At 47.8% G+C, this 10266-nt stretch overlaps 1 protein-coding gene across 1 annotated transcript; it reads right to left on the bottom strand.

Moving 5' to 3' along the window:
* Nucleotides 1-4828: 4828 nt before the first annotated feature.
* Nucleotides 4829-7516, bottom strand: LOC119340296 (G-type lectin S-receptor-like serine/threonine-protein kinase At2g19130). Its single transcript, XM_037612187.1, has one exon. The coding sequence runs from the start codon at nt 7514-7516 to the stop codon at nt 5108-5110; it is 2409 nt and encodes an 802-aa protein (XP_037468084.1). The 3' UTR covers nt 4829-5107.
* Between the last annotated feature and the right edge of the window lie 2750 nt (nt 7517-10266).

Raw genomic sequence — 10266 nt, forward strand, 5'->3', positions numbered from 1 at the left:
AAAAAAAGAGAAAACGCATTTTGTTCCCTTTCCGAAAGAGGCACGCCCGTGCCTCTCGCGAAAGCACAACCGTGCATCTGGCGGAAGCAAAACCGTGCCTCTCGCGAAAGAAGACGAAAAACAGAAAACACGTTTCTTTCCCTTTCCGAAAGAGGCACGCCCTTGCCTCTCGCGAAAGCACAACCGTGCCTCTGGCGAAAGCAAAACCGTGCCTCTCACGAAAAAAAATGCATTTTTTTGTGAAAAAAATTATTTTTTTCGAAAAAAAATTTTTTATCGAAAAGCTAGGGAAGACCGGTAGAAAACCAAAACGTAAAAAAACAAAAAAAAAACCTTTTAAAAAGCCAAAAACGCGTGCGTAAAAATAAAAAACAAAATTCGGAGGGAGCGCCCAGAGCGCGACATGTGACGAATGGCTGTGAGCACGCCAAATGGCGCTGATCGTTGCGAGGCTCCCGAAAGAGCGCTCGTTAATTAGTTGCTCACACTACAATGTACTGGCCAGATGTGAATCTCCAATGGTCAGATGGACTTCTTATATCTTCCGATCTCCCCTGTTCAACGCCTTCTCCCAAACAGCCAGCGACCACTGGTTGAACTGCCTACCTCTGCCGCCCGTGTGCCGTGGTGCTCTCGCGACAGCCATGTTACCCCACCATCCCCTCACCGCCACCCACCGCCTTGTTTGTGCCACCACCGCAATCCCTCTGAACTACTCCCTCCGCCCCATAATATGAAAGCGTTTTAACACTACACTAGTGTAAAAAACGCTCTTATATTATAGGAAAAAAGGAAGTACCTAACAACCTGAATGTAGCGGCGAACCCGCATCCTGAATCGTCAACCTTTGAACTTGCCTCTGCCGGCTCACCGCCAAGTGCAACTCGTTTCTGGCTGAGACTTTGCCGACGTCCCCGGCAGTGCTTTCGACGGCCTCGGTGCTCTGCCTCACCGCCTTCTTCGTTCCCAATCAAAAATGACCAACCCAAATTTGAATTTTTGGTAACTTACTTATAGCTAAATTGATACCAAAAAGGGAAATGTTCAGATATTGTTGTTACAACGGTGATTGTGAATCTACTACCCCTATAAAAGAGAGAGAGGTGACAGATCCAAACAATAATACCCGTCCATCTATAAAATCTGATGGCCCATAATCATTCCGTGTTTAACACAGCAAGCCACACATTATAAGCCAACAATCCATCGATCGCTAACCCTACCCCGCCGCTAAAAAAAGAAACCGTTCGCACGACTCTCGCCTCGCCCGCATGACTCCCCCACGCCGTTCCTCCTCCCGCGCCATTTCTCCCGCAGCCGGGCGCGGGCCGCAGGTCGCCGAGCCGCCGCCGGAGCCTCCCTTCGCCGCGGGCCGCGGTCGCCGCCGCACCCTTTGCCGCAGTTCACCGCCCGAGCCGCCGCGCCCTTCGCCACGGGCCGCAGGCCGCCGGAGCCGCCCTTCGCCGCGGGTCGCGATCGTCGCCGCGCCCTTTGCCACAGGTCGCCGCCGCGCCCTCCGCTTCTATTTCACGCTCGCCGACGGGCCAACCACCACCGCCACGGGAAGCCCCGGTGAGTAATGAACTCCCTATTTCCTGGGATGCGTCGCTCCTGGACCTTGGCCTGCAGAATCGCGGTCTGGGCTTCTTTTATTTTGCGTTTTGACGGCCATGACTCGATCTGTCGCAGATGAGATAGCCAAGTTGTTCCCCAACTTGTACAGCCAGCCTTCGGCCGAGCCGGCCGCAATGAAGTTGCTCAAGATCAATCGTCGTGCTTTCTGATGGCTTGGCTCTAGGGGCAGAATGTGATCTGTGATGTCTCTGGTAAGTGTGAGTGATCTCTAGCTGCACGTTCCTTTAGCACTAGCTGAGACCAATTGAAATTGGAAGTAGGTGTTCATTATTGAATTAAAAAGGTGTTAGTGCACTGCGTCAGTCTCTTCTCTGATGAAAATCTGAGGATATATCTTGTTAGATTTTGTTGCTTTGATGTGTTTCCTGAATAATTCTTGTCGTTGACTTGTCATGGTTGATGTTGTGGATCTGATTACCCATGTATGGATTCAGGGGAGGCCCGGCTGGTGTCATGAAGGGAAGTACGTCCAGGTGATTGTTGATTTCGTGTACCCCTAATGAAACCAGTATGTCAGCATAACCTTTACTAAGCACACTTATTGAAGTTTCAGTACTTCATACAGACCTTGGTTATCACCATTTTCAATACGGGAAGTGGATCATCAGTAGGGATTTTGCTTAGGTACTTCCATGAATTAGCAGATGATATTTTTTTCTCTTGAAGTATCCTTGTGCGTATAAGAAATTGATGACCATAAGCATGACAAATATATGATGTATTCTTGTCCTTTTCCAGCACAAGAGCTCTACCCCAGCATGGCTTCCCCATCTCTGGTCGTTCCCTTGCATTCCTCCATAGGTGGCTGGGAAGATGGGCCACCACCGAAGCCGCTCCCAGTAATCGCCAAACTGTACCTGCTAGATTAATGAGGTCGTAGCCGAGGCTGACCATCGCCGCGCCAACTCATGGGTTCGGTGTGGGTTTATTTGCATATTATTTACTTAATAAAATGGTTTGAGGTGAAGAGCCAAAGGCCTGAAGCCAAATGTTCCTAACAGAACGACGATCCGCAGGAAACAAGGCCAACGCTATGTGTGCCTGCAAGATTGAAGTTCCCAGATATTTTACTTTTCTCCATGATCCTACACCATTGTATTGCTTCATGTAGATCCCTTTATCATTCATTTTTATTGTTCAAATCTCTATATGGTTGTCATATAGATGCTATTACAGGGATGTAGCACTAATGCATTATATTTTTCATGCGTTGTCGTAAACAGAACTCCCTCTGTACTGATGCATATATGTTTTTTTCTTTTAATTACAGTATCTCTTTTCAGACTGGTCGGGCTTTCTAGATTTCTAGATTGGAGGAAGTTTGTTTGAAATTTGCCTTTGGGTTTCAAAAAATTCAGAATAAGTTCCTACACCAGTCGTAACTAGATAATAACTAGATAAATCATGTATTACGCAATGCTCTGCGCCATTATCCGTGGAGTATTTGCAGCTGTATTCTTTGTCGTTCGATGCTCAATCAAGTGAGTCTATTTTTCCATTTTTGATTCATAGTTGCTGGCACAAATTGGCCAGTGCATTTGGTCCTATCACTGACAACAATTTCCACATGTCAATTGGGGAAAGATATGCCCATCATCAGTGCACTTTTTGCCATTTTTTTGCTATTTTTTTCCTGTTTTATGTATACATGCAGTTTCGACAATTAGCTGCAACAACTATTTTTTCTTTTATTTTGCTGCTAGGGCTTGTGGCCATACATGTTAAACAGCAAGACGATTTAATTTGTGGTCTGACAATACGTTTGTTAATAATTGCAACAAAATAGATCTACTTTTTGCTAATAGTGGCCAAATAAAGGAGGATCCAGACTATGACAAGTTTACATTGTACAGAATTAGTGCTAACAATAAATTTCTCTCTTTCTTCTTATTTTATATTGATAATAGCTCCTGAATTAATTTTTAACTACCACTCCCCCTTTGTAGAATGATCGGATTTTTATGCATGAATAATAATCCTGTTTTATTTTAAGAATGGGGCTCTAAAATGGACGGAGGAGCTTAAGTTCAGCAGCCAAATAGGGCAGGCATGTTGTGTATAGAGTTTGCAAGATATGATGTTCATTTCTTACACTTAAAAAGCTTAGTCAGAACAACTATTTCATATTCCAATACATAATGAAAGCACTTTTCTTATCCTTCTTCCATGCTTTTCATTACGTGATTCGATAACCATGATGACAGATAACTTGACTATTTTGTATCTGTATTTCAGGTTTGCACCTAATCATTTACTTTCTAAAGAACACCTCTGAAGTTTCATTACACAGGAAGTGAGTCACTATCGCTATCATGGAAGTTCGAGTATTTAGCATTTTCAGTATGTTTTGTCCCCCCTTTTTTGCGAGTTAACTGACATAAGGTTGCTTCAAATGGAATATGTACTAATAGTTGCATCACATTATGCATTTGCTTCATTTTAAACCTGCCACTTGTGTGTCCATCATGATATTGGTGTGATTTATTTTCCTAAGGGTATATTCATCTCACCAGAAATTTATTTTGTGTGGCTTTTGTCTTCCTAAATTTCGCTTGTTTTTTTTCCTGGTTAGCTAACCAATTATTATTCTAGCGCATGCTGTACTAAGGGCTTTTTACCTTATTGCACAGTTTATCATTCTAGAAGACTAGAATTTTCTCCACAGTTAGGATGTTGATATGAAAAGTTTAATTCATGTTTAATCATTCCAGAACTAAGCTTAGCTTAGAGAAACTGTGCTTGCTGCATGCCACCTGTGTCATACAAAAATGTTAAATTAAATTTCTTCATTTTTGTACATGAATATGTTGCACTACATGAGATGAGACAAACTCAGAATGGGAGCAAAATAGTCATGACTACTGGGGAACTCTTCTAGCTTGCCGCGTTCCCACCGGTGGCGTTGTAGTCAAGCCCAACAATTCAACTTGTGATGATAACATGTAGCACGAAACCCAAGAGGGAACGGGTTTAGTTTTTTCAGGACAACTATTTTTTTATATTTATTAAAATTTTGCAGTCATGTTCACTTGGACAATGCCTATACCTATTATAAGTCCTTCAAGTTCAGGCAAGAAAATTAGATATCCTGAAATCTTTACTATACAATCATTTTGGTATTCTTGAACTTCAAATGACATCATCAAAAGATAATTGATGGTTTGCATTAACTTGACCTTTAGACATGCGGGATCATCAGGCACTATAGATATTCTTTTTCTCCAAATTTCTAGAATATGAATTAAGAATTCAATACTCATGTGATTTTAATAAGCTGCTTTGATCGAGACATGTGTTGCACGTGCAAGCTTACTAGTAGGAGAAAACAAGCGACTAGCTACTTGGAAAATAGTCGATGCACGGAGAAGCTGCAATTTTGGTCGGCACTTCGAGATGTGTACACTCATTCCTATACTTGTCATGTTCTGAGATCGATTGGTTAGTAAGAAAATTCGCGCGCGTGGCATGTGTATTACGTGAGCGTGACGAGGTGCTGCAGCGCCCGCGGCACCGGCGACGCGTGCACCTGGACGGCGCCCTCCAGCACCCGCACGACCTGCGCCATGGTCGGGCGCTGCACCTCCTCGCCCTGGATGCACCAACACGCCACCCTGCACGCCCGCTCCAACTCCTCCAGCCTCACGTCGCCGTACAGCCGCCGGTCAGCCACGACGCTCACTTCCCCTTCCACGACCTTCCCCGCGGCCCACACTGGGAAGAAGGTCGACGACCCACGCTCCATGGTCCCTGTCGCCTCGACCTCGCTGTATCCCTCGGAGTTGCGCCGTCCAGAGATGAGCTCGAAGAGCACCATCCCAAAGCTATACACGTCCACCATGGCGCTGATGGGCTGCCCGGAGATCCACTCCGGCGCGAGGTACCCGATGGTGCCCCGCATCGTCGTCAGCGCGCGGCTGAAGTCCCTCCCTACCAGCTTCGCCATCCCGAAGTCGGCGATCCTCGGCGACATGTCCTCGTCCAGCAGGATGTTCTCCGGCTTGATGTCGCAGTGTACGATGCACTCGCGACAGCCATGGTGCAGGTAGGCTAGCCCTCTCGCCACGCCGATCATGATGCTGTACCGTTCCCGCCAGCTCAGGCTCGCGCCACCGCCGAAGAGGTAGCGGTCGAGGGAGCCCCGGGGCATGTATTCGTACACGAGCATTTTCTCGTCGCCCAACGAGCAGAAGCCGAGGAGCCGGACGAGATTCACGTGCTGGATGAGCCCCAGCGTGCTCACCTCAGTCCGGAATTGCTTGTCGCCCTGCCGCCCAAGAGTTTCCAGCTTCTTCACTGCAACTTGGACTTGCTGCTTGAGGACACCGCGGTACACCGAGCCGAAGCCACCGCCGCCGAGTCGCTCCGAAAAGTTCTTGGTGGCGGCACGGAGGTCGCCGTAGCTGTACACCGTCAACGAGTTCTCGTTGGCCATGCTGGCCAGTCGCCTCCTCCGGGCACCAAGAATCCTCCAGGCCAGTATTAACGATGCTCCCAATGCCAGAACACCGACCATTGTCATGCCAAGAACAAGCCAATGATTCTCCCCTTTCTTCCGGTCTACGCTGTGGAGGTCTCGCAATCCTGTTGCCGAGAGCCGGAGATACAGGTCTGACCCGGAGACGCCGGAGTCCGCGTAGAGCTGCTGAACGTTGCGGAGGTCTCCGTGCCATACAGCGCAACCCCCGTTGGAGAAAGCGTAGGCCTGGCAAGAGCAGCTCTTCTGACAAGCAGACTCACACTCTGCTTTGCTCTGGGCCGTGCCCACGGCGAGCGAGTCATCGGGGAGCTTCACGTCCGGCAGCTCTAGGAACCCGTCGGTGGTCGACCCGTTGCGTGAGCACGTGAGCGGCGAGCTCCGACGGCAGCCATCGCTCCAGTCGCTGAGCTTCCAGTCCGCCTCCGACGCCGGAGCAAACCCGGGCGGGCACCGGCAAGGCTGCTCGCTCCTCTGGTCGCAAACGCCGAATGCACCACAGAGCGCGTACACATCGCACTGCACGATGGGCGCTGTCCAGAACAGTTGCCAGCTCTCGACCCAGACGTACTGCCTCGCCTGTCCGGTGACATCAAGCACCAAGCGCGTGATGGTCTCGTTGTTATAGAGGATATTGGTGAGGCGCCGGTACGCCGGCGTCTCGATGTACGTCTGGTTGAACAGGACGTTCCCCCTCGCCGTCTCCGGTATGTTCTTGAAGAAGCTCCCCGTCCAAACGCCGGTCCGATAATACGTACTGGACCGGTTCCACATGAAGACGAACTCGCTGGTGCCATTGGAGTTCACCGTGTCGGTGAACATCCCCGGCGCAGGGTCCTGGGCGTTCCGCCACGACGTCAACGCTTGGTACTCGCCGGTGAGCTTGTTCTCGCCCAGCCACGCTCCCGACATGTGCGTGTCCGTCGGGTGGTCGAAGCTCTGCCACAGCACGTTGGAGGAATTGCCGCCGTCGACAAGGACAAGGTTGCCGTCGTCGCGGATCTCCGCGGTGTTCGAGCCCGGCGACGATGACAGAGACGAAGACGACAGGTTTGAAGACCACACGACGACGGGCGAGGACGAGGCGGCGGTGAGACCAACCAGCTCGAGGTTGCCGTCGTCAGCGGACACCCGGAGCTCGGCGGTGGCGACGCTGGACAGGGGAGACACGCGGTTGCCGACCCAGCCGACGGTCTGAACGGGGATGTTCTTGTACCAGATCCCGAGGTAGAACCTGTCGCCGGAGCTGCCAGCAGGGCTGAAGAGGCCGAGCTCGAACTTGCCCTGTGCGGAGACGAGCGTGTCATAGCCCCGCAGCGGACGCCGCGCCGAGACCGTCGCGGCTGCACCCACTCCAGGGGCGAAGCACAAGGCAAGGGCCATGAAAGTGGCTGTGATCAGTGACATGGTGATGGTAGAGCGCTTCCGTTTGCTGGTGAATTATGAGAGGGGGTGCAGTCGAATTTAGAGGCAAGTGAATGGCGGAGGTGGGTCGCGAGTAGCATTGTACGAGTAGCATTGCCGCGAGAAAAATCGTCTCGCGAGCGACATATGCGTGATGATCGCGGCATATTTTTCCGGTCAAATTGTACTGCTCGTGCATCCCCTCTATCAAAAAAGGACAAGGTTTCGATGAATGGCTGCTGTCGCGTTGAATTAGTCCGTGGCATGAGACTCCACCATGGTGACGTACAAAGCAGCTGAAAATCTGGAATCACCGATGGACAAAAATGGCGTTCTAATCTTGAGCTCAAATGCTCCCACATAAAAAGTGAAATTGAATTCGCCCCAACAATAAAATATAAACAGTGAAATAAATAAAATATCTGATTTTTTAGCAACAAACACTGCTCACTTTTCGTAAACTGCGTGCAAAAGTTTCGTGATGAAATCACATTTCATGGAGCTTTGGGTGAAAATATCAAAATCAGCTCTACAAAGTACTTTTCAAAATAGGTTTCTTTTAGCATTGATTTTATTTTATTTTCTCAGAGAATTAGGAATGTTTTTTCTTCACAGAAATCAGCACATATGTAAAACGTTGAACAATACTTGTTGCAGAAACAATTTGAAATGTTTTCTTTTTATACTTTTATTTTTAGTTTACTATTCATAAGGATGCATTTAAGCTCGAGAGCAGAGACTCCATACATGGTTAGTTTATTCATCCATAGAAGGAAAAGTTTGTAAGCAGGGTGTGAAAAGGTTGCACTGAGACAAGAAGGAAGACGTGAAAGAGTAGTTTTTTTATGGCGAATGGTCTCTCTTATATTCCAAAAGTATTTTTTGACAAGATCTTAAGACCAATGTCAAATACTGAATAGAGGTGGGTGGCTCAGCTGACCGCAAGTCATTGAAATAGACTGCTATCGTCTAGTGGGTAGTCGTTTCAAAAGTCCATCCATAAGACCTATAAGAAGAGTGAATAAAACATGCTGATTGTATAACGAACACCGTAATTGGGGTCACAACGATGCTTGCTCATTTTGTGACCAAACCTTAGAATCTGCCAAGCACCTGATCCTTGATTGCCCTTTTGCGAAAGAGGTTTGGCTCAGATTTAGTGGCTCCTACCTTGCGGCTGTTCAGGCAGCCTTGGGTGCGACTTCCATCCTAGACTGGTGGAGTAAAGTGAGAAGCCTCAAGAAGAGAGGCAATGCTACCGATGATTGCACTACGGCAGTGTATATTGCTTGGCACCTTTGGATTGAGAGAAACAACGGAATTTTCAAGGCCTCGTCCTGCTCTACGTCTACTGTGCTGCTACTTGCAAGAGATGCGTTAGGCCACCTTAAGGAGGCAGGGGAGTAGTAGCTGAGAATGGCATGACTGGATGCCTTTGGCTTCAGCATTTTTTCCCCTTTTTCTTCCTTGATGTAATCCTTTCCGGCTGCTGCTCCGGCAGTCTTGTACAACCTTTCCCTCTAATATAATGAAAAGGCAGAGCTCCTGCCGTTTCGGTCAAAAAAATATAACTACATCCAAATTCATAGACCATGTAACGTCTACTACAAGCACTGAAGCGAGCCGAAGGAGCGCCGCCGTCATCGCCGTCCCTCGCCGAAGCTGGGCAAAATTTATTTTAGTAGAAAGTCGAGAAGGCCCCATAGGACCAAAGCACCAGAATAGCAACCGCCGCCGTTAAAGAGTAGCATAGATCTGAGGGATACAACCTGAAGATACACCAATGTAGACGAACTACGACCAGATCCGAGTAAAACCACCGAGGACAGATTCGTTGGTACCAAGCCTGCTAAACCACTCCACCATTCACGTTCCTTTATACGAAAAAGGATAACAAATTTACATGTATTTAAACACAAAGCATGTGGAATTTGTGCTGCAGATACTGCGACCCTTCATGTTCTTATCTGTAGTGTCCTGCACTATCTGAACCTGATGAATTCAGAGTGCACAAACACCTCAGCTGCCTATCCTGCCGATCTTAGCTCGATGCCATCTTTTTTGGCGAAGTGAACTGAGCATTCGCTTGAAATGGGAGGCATTGGGACAAACATATGTGTGAATCTAGAAATGTGGCATAGGAGTGCTGAGTAGAAAGATACAGCCTGCCTTGTTTTCCCTTGTCCTCCTAGGTCATTTGCCCAACGTCGTACAATCCCAATGGACACCATAAAGGTATTATTCATTTACAACAGTTCTTTTTTTCGTACAAAAGCACTATTTTTCTGGCGTAAACGCAATTCCAATTGGAAGAACAATGCATTGAAACATAATAAAGTTGCACAAAAGTTTCTGCATTTCCTTCAAATGTTACAAATCATGCATACATTTTGTGAGCAAGAGAGGCATCCTTTATTTTATTTCTTAAACGGATGCAAAATCTTTGCCTCATCTCATTAATAAAGGAGTTTAAACAAGGTGTCAATGAGGGTCATTACTCCTCAACAAATGTGAAAACAAAAGATTACTCTCGTGGCATCAAGGATCCCAACTTCCCAAGTGTTTAGCCCCGGTCAAATACCAATTCCTGTGGTTGATGCCCTCTAGCACCCTGGTAGGCATTGTGGATTTCTTCCGGAACACCTTCGCATATCTCTCTTTCCATACCACCCAAGACTAAAAGGTGTCCATTGAGCAAGGACCGTCCTTGTCCACCACTCGTGGACCAAAGGGATTCCGGCCCAAGCGGCGGT

Source organism: Triticum dicoccoides, chromosome 7B, assembly GCF_002162155.2.
Source record: "Triticum dicoccoides isolate Atlit2015 ecotype Zavitan chromosome 7B, WEW_v2.0, whole genome shotgun sequence".
Classification (NCBI taxonomy): domain Eukaryota; kingdom Viridiplantae; phylum Streptophyta; class Magnoliopsida; order Poales; family Poaceae; genus Triticum; species Triticum dicoccoides.

What these genes read in the sequence shown, in the direction of transcription:
- LOC119340296 (XM_037612187.1), bottom strand. Translation starts at nt 7,516, where the DNA reads ATGTCACTGATCACAGCCACTTTCATGGCCCTTGCCTTGTGCTTCGCC.